Source organism: Manihot esculenta, chromosome 8 (genome assembly GCF_001659605.2).
Source record: "Manihot esculenta cultivar AM560-2 chromosome 8, M.esculenta_v8, whole genome shotgun sequence".
Lineage (NCBI taxonomy): Eukaryota > Viridiplantae > Streptophyta > Magnoliopsida > Malpighiales > Euphorbiaceae > Manihot > Manihot esculenta.
Window position 1 is genome coordinate 1,016,723 of NC_035168.2, and position 18,694 is coordinate 1,035,416.

General features: G+C 29.5%; 3 protein-coding genes across 3 annotated transcripts; all 3 read left to right on the forward strand.

Annotated features, from left to right (window-relative positions):
- Window positions 1–351: 351 nt before the first annotated feature.
- On the forward strand, window positions 352–4,659 carry LOC110621266 (gamma carbonic anhydrase 1, mitochondrial). Its single transcript, XM_021765473.2, has 5 exons — window positions 352–610; window positions 1,455–1,598; window positions 2,872–2,997; window positions 3,088–3,239; window positions 4,101–4,659. The coding sequence occupies exons 1-5, from the start codon at window positions 496–498 to the stop codon at window positions 4,377–4,379; spliced, it is 816 nt and encodes a 271-aa protein (XP_021621165.1). The 5' UTR covers window positions 352–495; the 3' UTR covers window positions 4,380–4,659.
- A 7,280-nt stretch (window positions 4,660–11,939) lies between these two features.
- Window positions 11,940–13,097, forward strand: LOC110620577. Its single transcript, XM_021764372.2, has one exon. The coding sequence runs from the start codon at window positions 12,111–12,113 to the stop codon at window positions 12,657–12,659; it is 549 nt and encodes a 182-aa protein (XP_021620064.1). The 5' UTR covers window positions 11,940–12,110; the 3' UTR covers window positions 12,660–13,097.
- A 1,706-nt stretch (window positions 13,098–14,803) lies between these two features.
- Window positions 14,804–18,019, forward strand: LOC110621742. Its single transcript, XM_021766027.2, has 4 exons — window positions 14,804–15,178; window positions 16,122–16,233; window positions 17,266–17,325; window positions 17,724–18,019. The coding sequence occupies exons 1-4, from the start codon at window positions 15,054–15,056 to the stop codon at window positions 17,799–17,801; spliced, it is 375 nt and encodes a 124-aa protein (XP_021621719.1). The 5' UTR covers window positions 14,804–15,053; the 3' UTR covers window positions 17,802–18,019.
- Window positions 18,020–18,694: the final 675 nt, after the last annotated feature.

The following is an 18,694-nucleotide window of genomic DNA, read 5'->3' on the forward strand; positions in this document are numbered from 1 at the left end:
TAATTTTTTTATATTGTCAGTGTAAAATTCATAATAGATAGCCTGTTTAATTTTATAATTAAAACTCATATTTTCAATTGCTAATGTTCTATTTTTTAATAATTAATTATTAAATAACTGATCATTTACTCAATTTCGATGGCTAAATCAAATAATTTAAATTGAATGAAAAACAAAATTTAAGCTGAATTATTTTTAATTCGGTGCAATTGATTGCGTTTTATTTGATTAATTAATAACTAATTACAATCATCAAAGCAGTCTTGGTAAATCAATGTGCACGGAAACCCCATTTTGTCCTCCCACATCTATGGGATATTCTATTTTCTACCGCAGTTAAAAGTTTCCTGCTTCTCTCACGGCCTCAGTCTCTTAAGCACACGCACACACAGCTGAAACTCGAAGAGGTCCGCAACTCCTCGACCAAGCTCATTTCTCTTACTCACTGAAACCTCAGACGCCGGAGATAATCGCCCATCAATCCGGAGGAAGAAGATGGGGACCCTTGGCAAAGCCATATACACCGTCGGATTCTGGATTCGCGAGACCGGTCAAGCCCTTGATCGCCTCGGTTGCCGCCTCCAAGGCAACTACTACTTCCAAGAGCAACGTAAGTTCATCGTTTCTCTAATACCTAGATCTCACCTATTTTCCCTCTATCGATTTGCTGGTTATATGATGACTTGATGTCAATTTGTATTTATGTTTCAATTTTCCCTAAAACTAGATCAGTTTTGTGAAATGTGTTATTCGTGTTATGTTCGCGTTTTTGCTTAGTCTAGATAACTGAGAATTTAGTGGAGCTTGCGCCTGTTGACTAGACAGTGTTTGTTTCAAGCCTTCTATTGTGAACGTTTAACTGACATTTTAACGTAAATGATGATGATATTTGAAAAGATATTCATTCTTAATGACAGTGATCGTTATGATGGTATGTTAAATATGCTAGTCTATTGTTGTGAAAACTGAAACCTAAGGGAATTATTGAGGAATAGCTATCTTATGAAGTTTGATTGTTTCAAAAAATACCATATGGAACAAGGAGGATTTTTCAGTTTGGAGAACAGATGTATCTTTCGCACAATTACTTAAAAGACATGCTAGCACATTTCATCTTGGTGGAAATTTGATGAAGGATATTGTACACCTTCGGTATTGTTTAAAGTAGTTCTGAGTTCTGCTTATGCAATTGAGTTATTTGTGTTTGTTAGTTGCATGTTCCTTAGTCCAAACTATTTCTGCTTATAATCTGTTCTAAAAGTCTATCCGAGTTCCTTAATTTGCAATTACCTAAATCATTGGAAATGGTAGCACACAATGATACTGCTTTTCTTGGTATAATATTGTCTTATCATAACTTGCTTGGCTTCTTATTTTTGACATTGAGGAATATAACGTAGTTTTTATTCTTATAGTTGGCATGTATCTATATACTCATTCCATTTATGTTTTAGTGTCTAGACATCGGACTCTTATGAACATATTTGATAAAGCCCCTGCGGTTGATAAGGATGCATTTGTAGCCCCTAGTGCCTCTATCATTGGGGATGTTCAAGTTGGAAGAGGATCGTCTATTTGGTATGGATGTGTCTTGAGAGGTATTATATCATTTATTAAAACTTCTTATACCATGTATGGTGCATTTACTTATATGATGCATTTATTTATTTATTTTGTTTATTAATTGTACATCGTTGAAGACCTCCCCTGTCCCAGGATAAAAATAAATCCTCTTTTCTGTCTGTGTACGGAAGATGTAATGGTGTCCAATCTTTCTACGAGGGGAGAAGACTGATGTCTTATATGATGTGAAGTTTTATTGTTGGAATAACAGTGCTTGTATTGTACCTTTCCCCTTAACATTAATGTGATTAGTTTTCAGTGTCTTCTCTAATATACCTCTAGTGAATTGATGGGGTTCATCATTCTTGCATGTTTTTGACAAGAAGCATATGCAAGTGGATATATAGGTTGAAATTAGGAACCTTCCACTCGGCAGATCTAACAGCCATATTTGAATAGGTTGAGTTTCTCTCTCTGTTTCATTTTTGAAGTTTGATGTGGAAGAATTTCTTGATATTTAATTCATTGCAAAATATTAGTTACATTACCAAAATTATATACTTACCCTTTTTTTTTAATCTTTCCTATGTTGACTAATCAGTGAATTAAAACATTACTTTATTATTATTTTTTCTTTTTTGAGAATAGTGACTGGCTATGATCTCCTTTCGTCTATATTGAGCCTTACCAAACTGTCATTGATTTTTTTTTGAAAAGTGGAAAGTCTAGGAAATGGATTAACCTGGGTGATCTAAATGAGTTGCCTTCCTTTGAATCAATTTTCATGCCTAATATTACAGAGAAATGAGTTAGGTTATGGTGATAATAGTTATATAATGACAAATGAAATGGGCCCAATTGGTGGGCCCAAATATTTTGCCATAGATTGACTTCTTAGTTCAAACAGGTTTTTCTTTCTCCTCCCCTTTCTTCATTTTTCCTTTTCCCACTTCTGCCAGCTGCATCTATTCAAAACTTCAAATATGCTGTATTTTCTCTTCATGATTTGACTAGCTAGTGGTTATTTGAAGATGATGAACGTCTGAACAATTTATAGAAGAGTCCAAATCATCATTGCATTAGTTCATATGACTATCTTCTGAATATTTAGTCCCATATTTTAGAGCGCCCTAGCTGAAGGTAAAGGTTGCAACCCTCTAATTGCCTGCGCATTGCGAGATACAACTTACAAGTTTGTTCGTAAGTTCTATATGTTCGAGTGTATGTGAATTCCAGAAAATTCTTTGTTTCTGGTATCTTTTTTTTTGTTTCATTTATATAATGTTGCACAATTTGCTTTGTGGATAGGGGATGTGAACAGAATTAGTGTTGGAGCTGGAACTAACATACAAGATAATTCCCTCGTGCATGTGGCAAAATCTAATCTAAGTGGGAAGGTGCTACCAACTATAATTGGGGACAATGTTACTGTAGGTAAGTCATATGGTGGAGGCCATATAGTCAATTATTAACCAACCTGACGCATGCTTAGACTCTTTCTGATCTAAAATTTGAAATGGGCAGGTCATAGTGCTGTTTTACATGGATGTACTGTTGAGGATGAAGCTTTTGTTGGTATGGGAGCAACACTTCTTGATGGTGTTGTTGTCGAGAAACACGGCATGGTTGCTGCTGGAGCCCTTGTGAGACAGAACACTAGGATTCCTGCTGGAGAGGTATGACTTCAACTCTCTCACTTGGTGTCTTTGCAGGAGGATGTCCATTTATTTTTTCTATGGTTATATTCTTGTCAGTTGGTCAGCAGACGATTCAAAACTAGTCTCCAACAGGATGCATCAACATATTTGTTGAGGATGCTTTTAGGCTTTAAGCCTTTAACATAAATGAAATATTTAAGTACCCTTAATGTATATCAGAAATTGTTTAATTTTGAAGTTTTAGGTGAAAATGTATTGAACATTAATCAAAAAAGCAGGTTGGGAAATGCCTTACACGTACTCTGCTCATATGACAATTTAATGGATGTTGTTATTGTTTATGAACAAAGTACATGGATTAGTAGCTTAAATATGCCAATGAATGACGAATAATTGGATTGGTATGTTCAACGATGGTGGCCCAACAAGTTTTCTGATAGTTGGGTGCAAATTAAAATGGTAATGGAATAGCTATTGCCTCTTTATGATTCTGAACCACCTTTTACTCGAGTTGCCTATTCCTGGAGTCGAAAAAGTTCTAAAAAGATGATTTGTCATGCCACTTTTCTTCTTCTTGTTTGCTTCCTTTCTTTATCTTCTTTGTCTCTTCTATAATTTAAGTGATTAGATCTAGGGTTATGTGTCGAAGCAGTAAGTTTGACTATTAGTATTCATTTCCAATAAAAAGAAAGTAGAAAGAGCTCCTTGTTTTCGTCCCTTAATCGAATGTCCTCTAAAGTTTTCCTAGTTGACATATGTTGAATAGACTGTTTCTCCTTACTCAGTAATATTGCTTCTTGGATTTTTTTTTATTTTAATTAAAGTAAATCTTTAAGACAATCTTAAATTCCAAGATTAATTTGTTAGTAATATATGCAGGTGTGGGGAGGCAATCCAGCAAAGTTTTTGAGAAAGCTAACTGATGAAGAGATTGCCTTTATTTCGGAGTCAGCCACCAATTATTCCAATCTTGCACAGGTTCATGCTGCTGAGAATGCAAAGCCTTTTGATGAGATTGAGTTTGAGAAGGTACTCCGCAAGAAATTTGCTCGTCGGGATGAGGAGTATGATTCAATGCTGGGTGTTGTTCGGGAAACTCCTCCTGAACTTGTACTTCCAGATAATGTCCTACCAGATAAAGAACCTAAAGCAAAATGAGCTTTTTCATGGGATACTGTTTAAATTCAAATCTTCATATTTGACTTTGGAGGAATATTTGTTGCTTTGTGCAAATACATTCAGAAGGGTTCACCTTCTTTCCAAATAATACCAGACTTGTTTAGGGTAGAATTATGGCGGCTTAAAAGCTTTGGGCTCTGCTCTACTTGTGGCTGTTTAGGTGTTCTATTTGCTTCCATGGGAGAACTAATGCCACAAAGCCGAATGTATTTTGATGTTTTTGTCTTCCTAAGAAATTCAGTTTCAATATTTTCTTGCTGATCCATGCTCCTGACATTGAATTATTTGAGGGATGGTGCAACTAATTAGTTCTGGTGGCAGTCAAAGTAACTATTTCAGGTATTCGTATGTGAATATGTATGGCTGGAGGGCGACGGTGTTGCTGCAGATTTGTGGTTGATTCTGCCACTACACATCACCTGATCAATTGTTGAAACTTTAAATACGCAATGCATGTGTTGATGGTCTCCTATCAAAGAAATGGATTTTTTTTTTTTTTGCCAAAAAAGAAATGGAAGTTGAATCAGGAGAGAATTGGTGTGTGGTTGTTCTGCTATTTATAGTGGCATGGTACCAAAGAGAACATTGGTGCTACGCACCATGAGGCATGAGCTCATGGCGTTTCGCAGCTTTATGGATCGATGGTAATTTTTTCTTTTTTTTTGGGTTTGTCAAAAAACGATCTGTATAGCTAATCTTGAACTAGTTTGGAATTACAACTTTCGTGATTTTTTGCTAAAAGGTTAATGAAGTAAAATGTTAGGATTAGACATCACAAAATTCCAAGTCCCCTTTGTTTTTAATACCCAAATAATGAGAGGAATAAGAGTTGCTTTTAAATACCAGCAAGAGAAACATTAGAGAAATAGTCAAATTTAGACGATTAATTCCCAGTAAATAATGTTTCATATGGTTGTGAGGTTTCATTTCTTCTGAAAATAACCGTAGTTGTGCAAGTCTTCTTGAATTCATCCAGTCGTTTAGTTACATTAGATGGCAAAGAAGATGAGGTATCTAAACATTCAGCAAATATTTTGCCAGCTCCAATTCGTTTCCATCAAGTTGTATGATGAGCAATTATATCAGTAAGATTTTCATCAAGATGTATCTTCCACATTATCTAGTTGCTGTGAGCGACTTGGCTTATTGCATTTTTCCATCTTCAATTGCATTGCCAATCTGGAAGTCTTATCAGTGGAATGAAAGATTGCTCTTTTGGTGGATGGATGATGGATCTCATCCTGACAAAGGATAAAACAGAAACACCTTAAAGGGGTTAGTGGATCATGTTAAATCAAATATCAATAGCTCTCCTTGAAACGTTCATCAATTCCTTTGGATTACGGTCTTAGCATCTCAGGTGAAGGTGTTCAAGAACTTCATATTCATTGAAGATTTGATTCATCTAAGGGCAACTCTCTAAAAGTTTGTGCTCCCAATCTTGATTCTTTCACATGGTTATGGGTAGTATTGCTCTTGGAAGTTGATGAATCTTTTACTTGCTAAACTGTTTCTTGTAATGATGGCCTCATAACTAAGGTTTTAAAATTGGAATTATGTGCATTTTATCATTTAACTTCTGATAATAATATGCATTTTATTGGGTTGTGAAAAAGAATGAAAAAATATTTTAATATATTTTTTAAAATTGAAAAATCAAAATTTTTTCAAGAATTGGAGAGCTCATGTTGGAGATAGGAGCATGGGCTAATAGGCACAGTGAGTAAAATATCCTAGAGAGCTCATGTTGGCTAATCTCAATGCTTACCATTTCTTCAAGAATTGGAGAAGGTTGAATTGTGATAAAGGATCTTTCAATTTGCGAAATGAGTTGGAGTTGGAGTTGCCGGCCAAAATAATTCAAGAAGGGGATAATTTCAAGAAAAATTGGGCAGCAATTTTTGTGATAAAAAACTGGTATTATTATAAAATTCTTAATAATCGAATAATTAGGTAAATGAGATGAGAAATGAAGAAAGAAGTTTAAACGTGAAATCCACTAGATTTCCTAGTTTGCACATGCAAAAGATGTCTTATTTTTAGCCACTATGGATAATTTAATAATAATAATAATAATAATGATTCCATGTATTATGAATCCTCACTCTATTGTCAACTTTGCAGACTTGTAAATAAATGATTACATTATTTGTAATCCCATTTGCTAAAAAATGATATCTGATTCAACGATGAATTAGGAGAGAATGGATCTGTAAGTGTTTTACAGATTTTTTTAATATAATTTTGATTTTAAAAAAAATACACAGCATACCTAACTAATAAGTTAAAAAGGATAAAACTTTTGCCTTAGAATTAGGTGTGATAAGGATTGCATTTTTTAATATTTTTTTTGTAGCTATGTCAATTGTAGAGTAATTAAAAAAGGGTTAACAAGATCACCATTATTACCCTACATCATTAATTTACTTCAACCATTGCTTTTGAAAAATAATTTAAAAGCCAAGTTCCGGCTTCATTTTCTTTTCCTTTCTTAAAAAACAAAAAAGTATAAAGACTAATGTGAAGTAACGTTTTATTAGACAGATTTATAATTTAATTTTTAAATATTATTATTATTAATAAATTAATTTTTTATATTTTTAAAATCAATTAAAATATTTATATATTTTTTATCTATTAACAAAATAGTATTTTCATCTTTTTTTTAATTAAAAGTAAACATTCTTCAAATAAAACCTCTTATTTAATCTTTAGATATTACTATTATTAACAAGTCAGTCCCTATATTTTTAAAAATTTATTAAAATATTTTTATTTTTTCTCATATCTATTAAAATATTTTTATCATTTCTTTTCATCAACGAAATGACGACGAAAAGAAAAAAAGAAAATGAATAAGAAGAATCTCCTATTCCTTCTAAAAACAAGAAAAATAAAAATAAAAATAAAAAAAGAAGGAAAGAAGAAAAAGAGGAGGAGAAGGAATAAGTGAATAAAAAAAGAAAGGAGAAAAAAAAAGAGAGCAATTTAATTTTTCGCTATATTTTTAATGATAAAAATAAAAAAAATAATTATTTTATTAATAAAAATAAAAAATAATAACGTTTTAATAGATTTCTAAAAATATCAAAACTAAATAATTGAACTCATCTGGTTAACATATCATCTAACTACTCCCAGTAAAAAATTAATTATTTGACTCACTTTTACAGCTAACTTTTAATGTGGCTAATCAAATCTTTTAATTCCTTTAGTTTTCAACTTTAAAATTTCAAACTTCTGCATATATGTATATAATTATTCATTGAATTGGTAACTGTAACGAATCCTTGAAATTAGAAACTCCAATTTTACTTTTTCAATAAAATTTTTAATTTCACTTCTTTCAATAAAATTTTATCTATATAAATATTGAAGATAAAGTTCACAATATTAAATACAAAATAATCGGAAAATGTTATAAATTAGCTCAATTTACCTACTTCATTTTTTTTTAATTTAAATACCTTAACTTATTAGATTTTTCTTATATTTTAAATCTTTTTAAAAAAATTTATAATTTATTAAACTCAGTTTTTTTTAGATTTAAAGAATTTAAAATTTATTTTTATTTATTTGAATACTCTAACATAAACATAATTATAACTTTTTAATAAAAACTATTATATAAAATTTTAATAAATAAATAATTTTTTTGTAAATATTATAAAAAGAAAAAAAGTACTTAAAGTTAAAATTTTAAAAATTAAAAATAATTTTTTTATCGAATAAAAATATAAAAATAAAGTAATTACTGCCAAAATGGTATTTGAAGTTTCAATTTTCTCTATATTAAAAACGCTAGAGTAAAATGTCTCTTTATTTTATAAAATTAAATTATTTAATAATTTATAAAAAAATTATTTAATAATTTATAAAAAAATTATTAATTAAATTTTTTACTTTTAATCATAAAAATTAAATAATATGAACACTTAAATTTACGCATACTAAAAAATTATAGAATTAAATAATATAAATACTTTAATAGATTTTTTGATAAAATAATTAAAGAATTTAATTTTATAAAATAAAAAATATTTTAATTGTGTAAATTGTAAATAGGAAGTAATAATTTTTTTAAAAAAATTTAATAATAAATTTTCTTATTTTTCAAAAAAAAAAATTTCTTAAAAAAATTATTTAAATACTCTTAAATAATTTAAAAATTTTAAGGGGATTATATCGCCATGACCCAAGCGCGGCTCTGTCTCTACTTGGTAAATAGGTAAGTGTTGAATTATATATCATTTGTTAAAAATGAATAAATAAGTAAATGTAATTTAGAGATAATTTAATTAATTTTTTTAATTATATTTATGAAATTTTGAGTTTTAATTTCTCTATCTCTTTATTAAATGTACTCATATTTGCGGCAAAAATAAATAATATTGTCTATTAGTCATTATATAATTTGAGATATAAATAAATCAAATTATTTGTGAACTACTCGAGATTTGATTCGATAAAAATTTGATCAAACTCGACTCAATTTCTAAATAAACCAAACTCAAATTTAATTTTTAGACTTATTTAGTAAATGAGTTAAATTTGAGCTCTATAGTATTCGGCTCATCAAGTCTCGTAAACTCGGCTCATTTCTGAATTCACGAGGGGGCTCGCGAATAAATTTATGAACAGTCTCATTAAGTAAATTGAAATTATTATAATAAGAGAAATAAACTTAAATATGTATATACTTTCATAAGTCAAATCTAAATTTTTTAAAATTCAACTCTATATAATTTAGTTATACTATTAAATTTATATATATTTGAATTATTAAAATTTAAAAACTCCATCTTTATAAGTTTATGAACTAATTTGTAAATATATTTATTTAATTACAATTATTTTAATTTTAAATTTATTAATTTTAAACTAAAACTCATTACACATGTAAATAAATTAAATTGCTAATAAATTATTCAAAATTAAACTCGATAAAAGCTCTATTCGTCTAAACTCGTTTGCTAAACGAGTTAAGGTTGAACTTCTTAACATTTCATTTGCTAAATGAGTTAAAGGTTGAACCTTTTAAATTCGGTTCGAATTTGAAATGAGTGAATTCAGTTCGAACTCAAAAATTTTTTAACTAATCAAGTTTAAATTTTTCAAAATTTTGCTCGGTTCATTTATATTCTATGTACAATCTATTAATTATAAAAAATTATTATATAATTTTTATAATATAAAAATTTATTAATTAATTTTTAATTTTAAAAAATATATTAAAATATTTTTAAAATTTTAAAAAGATTATTAATTAATTTTTTTATTAATTTTAACCGGTAAAAAATATAAAATATTTTAATATGAAATTATTAATTAATAAAATTTTAAAAAATTTTAAAAATTAATTAATAATTTTTTAAAATTTTAAAAATTAAATAATAAAATATTTAGTAGTTAAAATTAAAACACTGATTAACTGATAAAATATTTTTTAAAATTAAAAAAATTAATTAATTTTTTTTAATATTATAAAAATAAATAATAATTTTTTTTAATTATATCCTTTTTTTATGTTTTTTTAAATAATACATAAATAATATATACACAGCACGTGATGCTCATGCTTTACAAAAACAAGAAAAACAAAATTTAAAAGGATGTTTAATTAACTTTCGTGTTTCACGGGGCTATGGCAGTGGCGGAGTTAACATGAATGTCTCAATTTGACTTTATTTATTAATATTTTGAAAATTCTTATTGTGGAGTATATAACTTTTAAATTTAAAATTTGTGTAATTTACGTGAAGAGCATCTGAATATATTTGAGAATCTTAAATTCTATTTTTAATTTTTAATTTTTATTTTAAAAAAAAAATTAAAATTTGTGGATTAATACTATTCAATATTTTTTAAATATGGGTGAGCTATAAAAGTATTATAGAAAAATTCTTTTACTTTTATAAGGTAATTATTATAAAAATAAAAATATTAAAATAACAAATAAAAAATAATAATTCTTAAAATAATAATTCTTACATGATCACTATCATTTTACGTTACATCTATACATATTTGGTTCAGATTAGTTTTTTACTAAAAAAACTTAAATTTGGAAAATTTTCTCTCCAACTTGGTATTTTAGTGTTATTTTTAATATTGTAATTTAATATTAAATTGAGATATTTGATAATCGCCTTTGCATGCATAAAATGTTTTTTTATAAGAGAACAAATCTCATCTCACGTGATTTATAGCAAAAAATTTGACAATTAACAAATTTGAAAATAAATATATTAAAATTTACGAAAAAAGAGTTATTTTTCTATTAACGTCAAAGTCAAATTAAAAATGCCACGTAATCATCAGGTCGCGACAAAAACGTTAAGAAACAAAGAAGAAATGGTACCGCACGTGACGTGTCAAGATATGGACAATTAGATCTTTTAATTAAGAAACCGTGATGGATGTGGAGCCCACAACTTGACTAAACATATGTGGTAGAGAAGCTTTCCCATACCAGCCAATGAACCTTCAGCAGCTGATCCTGCATCCTGATTGGCCCACGTTTCGCCCTTCTGGATACATTGAATTCTATCCACTCTCAGCGGGCAATGTAAATAATATAAAAAGAATATGTATGCTCCTACGTGTCACTTTGTACAAGTAATTATCCAACGTGTCATTCTAAGGTAATAAGAGAATTACTTAATTGTAGCTATTCTAAGTGATGATAATAACAACCATCACTTAATTAAAAAAAATTATTTACCATGCGTACTCTAAATTTAATGATTTGGCTTTGTAAAAGATAATATTACTATAGTTTATTTTTATATAAAAAGTGAATTATATAATTTTGAGATGAAATATTTATATATTTATTTGTTTTATTTTTATTTAATTTTATCTAAATATTTAATTTAAATTATATATTTTGTTTTTATATAAAATTAATTTTATATTAAATGACCGTTTTAATAAATTATTTTTTATTGGAAAATTCATAATATCCATTGAGCACAAAGAGGGATAATTCTATTATCTTCTAGTTTCTTACAAAATCAATAAGTTATCCATAATATTATTAAATAGCTATATCAATAATTAAATCTTTTTTGTTAAATATTAAATTAATTTCTAATATACTCCTTTCATCTCATAATTTTTATTCATTTTATTTTTTTATATATATTAAAAAATATATTTTTATTAAATTTTTAATTATATTTATTTTAAATATATTAAAATTTATTAAATATTAATAATTAACTAGAATTGTAATAGTAAATTTATATGTTATTCTTGATGTTTACTTATTCAAATCAAATTTTCTTTACAAGTGATTTTAAAATATATTTCCTATAATAAATAATTTTAAAATACTGTTAAAAAATAATTAAATCCTTTTTTATAAATAAGGAAACTGTGTTGTTCTTAATCATTGATTGTACTAATATAATTATAAGTATGTAGCAGTGCATGAAAAAAAGGAGGACCACATGTTAGGGCACATGGGGTTGCTTGCATCTAAGCATTACTTTGAAAGAGTATTATAACAAGTTTTATAGAAAACTTGTTATCTTGTGCAAAGAGAGAGCTTATCCATTACACCACTATAAAAATGGAAAGGAATTCAACCATTGGGAGCTCAAGCCAGTGTTGACAAATAGGAGAAGAAGCTCATCTTTTACTTCTGATCTCTTTTTCTATCTCACCCCAAAACCCAAATCCCAAATCTTTCTCTTCTGCTCATCAATGGCATCCAACAAACTTTTCCATGCAAAAAGAGAGAAAAATAGCTTCATTTTTGTCAGCCAAGATGCTGATTTCAATTCTCTGAATACTCCTGAGAATCTTTTTGATTTTGATGAGGCTGACGTTTGGAATAACAGTAATAATTCCAGTGGAGTTTCGGCATTTGAAGCCAAGAAGATCATACCCAGTTCGCGTCCATTAAGAAAAGGTGGCAGAAACATGGTGGTGGAAAGGACGAGCCGGTCGGTGAACTGCGCTGCGTCGTTGCCGGTGAACATACCAGATTGGTCCAAGATTTATAGGGAAGATAACTACACAAGGCATCATAAGCAGGATGATGATCAAGATCAAGATCAAGATAGTGAGTATGATGGTGATCATGACCATGGTGGTGATGATGAAGATGAAAGGATACCTCCCCATGAATATTTAGCTAGAAGAAGAGGGGCTTCTTTTTCAGTTCATGAAGGAATAGGGAGGACACTGAAAGGGAGAGACTTGAGGCAGGTGAGAAATGCAATTTGGAAGAAAGTTGGGTTTGAAGATTAATTAGCAAAAGAAAGATTAATTAGATAGAGGGGGATTATTAATTATATTATATAATCTATGTATAGATGAGGATGGGAGGATGATCATGCACTAATTAATTTTCTTTGTTAGGGTACTTTTTTTTTTTTTAAATGTGTTTCTTGTCAAGTATCAAGTCCTCTCTGGTTATGGGTGTTTTGAAATTATAATCAGAGGAAGAAGAAGAAGAAGATGAAGACATATAGTTTGTTCAGTTGTGTTTCTTTTGTTGATTCCTTTGAGATCTCGTGTAAGAGCATAGGAGAGAAGGAAGAAACTGCAGAAGTGAAATGGAGTTGTTGGTGGGTGTGAGTGGTTGGCAAAGAAAGCTACATACTAGCTTGCAGCTACAACAATCCTTCAAGTAAAATCTACTGTTCATCTTTAATCATCTTAATCTACAACTCTCTCTCTTTTTTTTTTTTTTTTTATATATATATCTTAGTTATTTTTCTTTTTATTTCTATTGAAATTAATAATTTATTAATTAAGGACAATTTTTTTTTTATTTTATTTTCTTTTATGAGCTGGTGATGCTATTGCTTTGACAGAAACTGACCATATTTAGAATTAATTATGAGTCGGTGATATCCAAAGTGATGATGATGACATGAAAATCACACGCATAAAATATATTGTTGAAACAATTAATAAATATTTTTTTCCAAAAATATGCCAAATGTTTGTTTTGTATTAATCTGTTTTCCAAATCCATTGTATTTTGTTTTTTGTTTTTTTCCATTTTTTCTGTTTGGTGGAAAAAGAATTAATCTTTTTGGGAAATTGTTTATTATAATTAATGATTTTGTCTCAAACAAATGTTAACAAAAAATACTGCATTCACTTATATAATTTAGCATTTCGCCGACACTATTATAATATAATTTAAAAAAAAAATAAATTCATTATTCAATTATTTAAATTATTTTTTATTTTAACTAAATTGAGTATTTTTAAATAAGAGTTGTAAAACTTTAAAGGATAAATATCCATATTTTATTCTCCTATAATAACTTCCTTTTATAAGGAATTTAAATGAAAATATTATTTTGTTGATAAATTGAAATCCAAAAGATATAATTATAAAAAAATGGAGCAATTAAAAATGTATTTTTATGATTTATAATTCATTAACCAAATAATAGTTTTAAAAAAAATCAATCTAAATAAACACTGATTATAAAATTATAATGAGATATATAAAAATTGTAAAATTTTATTTATTTACGCCTTTGCAGCCCTCATCTAGATAAGACAAGGGAAACAAGAAACAAGCGGCGCTGCTGGTTGATTTATGTTTTGTTCTTCGTCCTCTTCAGTTTTTTTCTCTTTTAAGTTTTATCAAGTAAATCTGTCCAACTCCACACACATAGTTGTCTACTTTTATGATTTGGTTGCGTAAACAACTTCCATTATTAACCTTTGGACCACCTCCTCATCTACACCTCACCAACGTGATTAATTCCAGTTAATTTTATTATATAATTATTCACATATTATCCAAACTCTATCGGATCTGATTTTTTTTGCATTTTTATTATAGATTAAATGTATACGATTGGATTTAATATGGAAGATAAAGACATTATGTCAAAAAAAAAAAAACTTAAACTTAATCTCCATCAATCTTTTCAAGAGAAAGAAAAACAACCCAATTCACCTACTAATTTTGAATTATAGCTTTGATGAAATTGTTTGGCATGAAATATGAGGATGCATGTCCAAATTCCACACCATAGTCCATTGTATAAATGATGAGGATTCACAATTAACATACATACATATATATATTTAATTATTATTTATATGAGATATGTAATGCAAGTCATTTACATAATCAAACATATAATCAATCTCCTTATTCAATATTACTTAATTATTATTTTTTTAATTTTTGGATTAATATTAACTCATAAAAATTAGTTTTATTTTTTTTAAAAAAATTATTTAATTAAAATTAAAAAATTTATAATTTTAAAGCTTTAATGAATAAGAATTCAAGAATCTATATTGGGCTTCTGAAGTAATAGGTAGCCCACTAAAGCCCAAGCTACTCCTGGAAAATGGATCCATCAATCACACGAAAATTGAATGATTTGATTACCTACACCTGCATTTTAGAGCGGTGGTGGTAACGATCTGGTGGTTAGGAGTCTAATTGAAATCATTGTACACGTGTTGATCAACGATGTGATTGGTGATTGCAAGAACTGTAACTTACCGCAAAGCACCCAATCCAAAGCTGCCCGAGTAACAGCCCCCTGTCATCTGGCGCAACCAGCAAGCGAAGCAAGTAAAGAGAAAGAGCGTTTCCAAATCGAAATCCGAAGACTCCCAACGCAAAACCCATCTTTGTCTGTGAATTTGAGAGAGAGTATGGGAGGAGAGAGGAAGACGATATTGGTGGGTTTGGTGGTCGCTATGTTTCTTGGAATTGCTGTTTACTTGAGACTCTGGTCGATTGATTATGCTATTTCTTCTGATGAATCTGAGTTGTTAAGGTTTTTTTTTTTTTTTTTTCCCACCTCTTTTGCTTTAGCTTTCCTTTCTCTCTAATCTTATGCCTTATCCCCGTTACAGTTCTTGCAACTTCTCATAAAAATTCATGTCTTTGATCACCAGAAAGCTGGCTCTTTCTTGATGATAAGAAAAAAAATAAATCTACTTATAGACTTCTAAGTTGTTGGGTGTGTTAATTGAAGTAATTGCATTGGTGGGTTTTCTTCCATTTCATTATATATGAAATCAAAGTGATAGAAGTTCATAACATGGTAACATTGTATCGGGTTTATGCTAATTTCCCCTTTCTATGCATCTTTTGCATTTGGTTGACATGATGATTGGGACTGAAACAGATACTATCTTACTTGGAAATAATGCTGCAAAAGAGCTGAAAAATTGTTCTTAATATTTGAATGCAGCCCTTTTAATTAGAGATTCATTGAAATAGTGTCATGGATTTATGAGTTGTTGGTTATTAACCTACTTAGAAAGTTTTTATGACACACATAGGATGGTTCCTTGGTTAAGTTAACGTGAGTGTATTTTGATCCAGTTGAACAGACACACATTGACATTTGATCTAAATATTGGATATATTTGAGATTCAAGAAAATGTAGGTTCAGCTTATCCATTCGTTCATAGATCTGTTATTTTTTTTTCTTTGAAAACTCTTTCTTAAGAACCTGATTTGCTCCAATTATATCTGAATTGCTAAAATTCAGAGTTTCTGATGGAAAGCTCTGTAAATTTTTTAATTATTTTCCCTTGAAGAATGAAATGCTTTTTTTTTTTTTTCCCTCTGTCTATTTCTACGGCTTGTTTTTTACATTAATTGTTGTAGCATTTATACGTTTTATTAATTTATTTTTAATGGTTAAGCTGACATTGTTTATCCTTTACCTAACCTTTAACTTATGATGCTTTTTTATTCATATTTTTAGGAGACAATTCGATCTTGCCAACAGGGAAGCAATGGATGAATCTGCTGAGTGGAGAATGAAATATGATGAAGAAGCAGAGAGGGCTGCAAAGTGTGATAAGGAACTGATAGAGGTATTCTTGCAGTCAGTTCATCTGTTTCTTTATTTGGTTTAGCCATATAATGATTGGGATTTTATTTTCGGAGTTGCTGCTTCACCCAATCTTTTCACTATTTTATTGGGATGTTACATTTCATTTTTTGCTCGAGCCCAAAGTTGGGTATGCTTCTTTCATGCCTTTGCCAGATCTGAGTTTTCATCTTTATATTCCTACTCGAACTAAAGAAGTCAATGAGTCTGCATGCAGTTTGACTCGTCATGTGGTTTCCATGTATGTTGGGGGCTAAGGGAATACAAGGCCAAAGCTAATACCACCTCAACTAACATGCGAATGTCTTATTTATTTTTATATATGCATTTCTAAGAGTTAATAGTATCTTTAGATCATCTAGAATTTACTAATCGTGTGATAGTTGGATTATTTCTGAATTTTAGAATAATCCAATCAATGAGGCTAACTCAGACTGTTTGGTCTACATTTCTGAGTGAGAGGTATTTATGGAATTCTTCTGTGTACGTATGATCTCACATGAGACCAGGGCATTTTATGTCCTTGGATTGTTTATATTGTAGCATCTAGGATGTTCAAATTTGATGAAGTTGTACAGGAAGACTGAGAACAGAGCCATTAAAATGAGAGTGTGAATCATGGAGGGGCTAATATATGTATAGGCCTTCAAACTTTTATCTGTATAAAGTCAATGATATAGAGACTTCACACAATTTCACAATGATACAATATGTTAGAAACAATATATTTGTCCATACATATTGCCATATCCACTAACTTCTTTTGGGGAAAAAAGATTATAGTGCGGACTGCATCTGCAAGGTTTCAGCTAGAATGATCAAGACACTTCCATTCTGTTTCTGTTTTGCAAATCATAGTTATTCTTTTAACTGATTATGTATGTTTGCAACCATAGAATTTTTTTTTTGTTGGGGGGGGGGAGATTTTCTTTTACTAAAGTATAGGAGATGAAATATGATTCTGTTGCATTTGGAGACTGAAGATTGAATATATGCGTCTCCTCTCTCATGACAGATTAAACAGAAAGTGGAGGATGCTGCCAGTATTAACCAACAACTGGAAATGCTGCAAAAGGTGAGCCTTCAAAACTGAAAGTCTGTGCTTAATTTCTCATATGCTTTGTGTTCTTCCACTTGATATGCATTCTTTCGTTTGGAGATCACCTTAAATCTTTTTTTTTCTTGGATTCCCTCTTCTAGAGTATATAAAATCCAAGTAAAATGACTTGGTTAAGATCACTTAACATTAGCTGCTTCTCAAGTCATTTTAATGCAAAGTTTTCTTATCTAATTAACGTGCAAAATTAGATGCCCCTCAACTAGGATTTGCAGGGTGATAAAACCACCTTAATTACCCTTTGTTCTGTTTTCTGACCTTTGTTGATTAAGACTGAGAACCTATTCTCGTCCATGGAGTTTAGATGGCATGTTTCTTTTGAATTTGTCATTTCTTACAAATTCTATCTTTTACAGGAAAACATGGCCTTGGTTGAGCGGATGGAGGAATTAAAAGGGAAACTAGAGGCTGCAAAGTTAAACTGTCACTCATGATAAATAGAGTGAGTGGGACAGGATCATACTTTCATGTTCATGTATAATTCTGAGTCTGATAGCTTGTTTCCTGAGGAAAGCACATCTTAGAAAATTGCGGTGAGGAAAATTTGTGTTGAGATCAACCAAGGAAAAGGTCATTCTGAATGAGATATCTCTTTTGTCCCCGTCAATATATTGCATATTACATGAAAGGTATCAGTTTTTCAGTTACAAGATATGCAAAAGTATCGGCTAGAATGTATTCATGTTTCTTCCCATCCCATTTTGTCTTTTTATAATGGAAGATTTGAGGATTTATCACTTTCGCTGCCCCATGCTCGACGATACACATTTACAAACTATGACGATTTGCAAGTGTTCCATTTTGCAACATAAAGATAGGAGCCTTTGTTGTTAAACGATGTATTACTTGATCAAAGGAAGGCCAAAGCTGAATCTCCTACTGGGATTTTCTAGATTCGAGTGTGAAAAAACTCCTCAAAAATAGAAAGTCGCACAGAAAAGGTTGGAATTGGCATGCCTGCATGCAAAAGTTTTGAACCTTTAATCATGAAACCTCGGCTTTAAATCCATTTGATAGGCAAAAGAATTCAATTATGGAATTCGTTTTTTTCTTATTTGGACTGCGAAGAATAGTTAAAAATAATAAACAAACAGTTGTAGATATGAACTCAAGTATAGTTTCATTATTATTAATTTTCATAGAGACTTGATAGCTTTCATATCACAGTAAACGAAAAGGATCCACAGTCGATTCTCATTGAGCTAGAATTGAAGCTAAGCTACGAGAACACGGCATGTTCACTGGCAGATCCATGTCAAGTCATCAATATTTAAAAGACAAACAAATCGCAAGAATAAAGATGTACTCAATGTTGAGTTGCTGTCAA

Excerpts from the sequence above, each read along its gene's own strand:
- LOC110621266 (XM_021765473.2), top strand. The coding sequence starts at position 496 with ATGGGGACCCTTGGCAAAGCCATATACACCGTCGGATTCTGGATTCGC. Across the intron at positions 611-1,454 it reads CTACTACTTCCAAGAGCAAC|TGTCTAGACATCGGACTCTT; the intron begins GTAAGTTCATCG and ends TTTATGTTTTAG. Across the intron at positions 3,240-4,100 it reads CTAGGATTCCTGCTGGAGAG|GTGTGGGGAGGCAATCCAGC; the intron begins GTATGACTTCAA and ends TAATATATGCAG.
- LOC110620577 (XM_021764372.2), top strand. The coding sequence starts at position 12,111 with ATGGCATCCAACAAACTTTTCCATGCAAAAAGAGAGAAAAATAGCTTC.
- LOC110621742 (XM_021766027.2), top strand. The coding sequence starts at position 15,054 with ATGGGAGGAGAGAGGAAGACGATATTGGTGGGTTTGGTGGTCGCTATG. Across the intron at positions 16,234-17,265 it reads GTGATAAGGAACTGATAGAG|ATTAAACAGAAAGTGGAGGA; the intron begins GTATTCTTGCAG and ends CTCTCATGACAG. Across the intron at positions 17,326-17,723 it reads AACTGGAAATGCTGCAAAAG|GAAAACATGGCCTTGGTTGA; the intron begins GTGAGCCTTCAA and ends TATCTTTTACAG.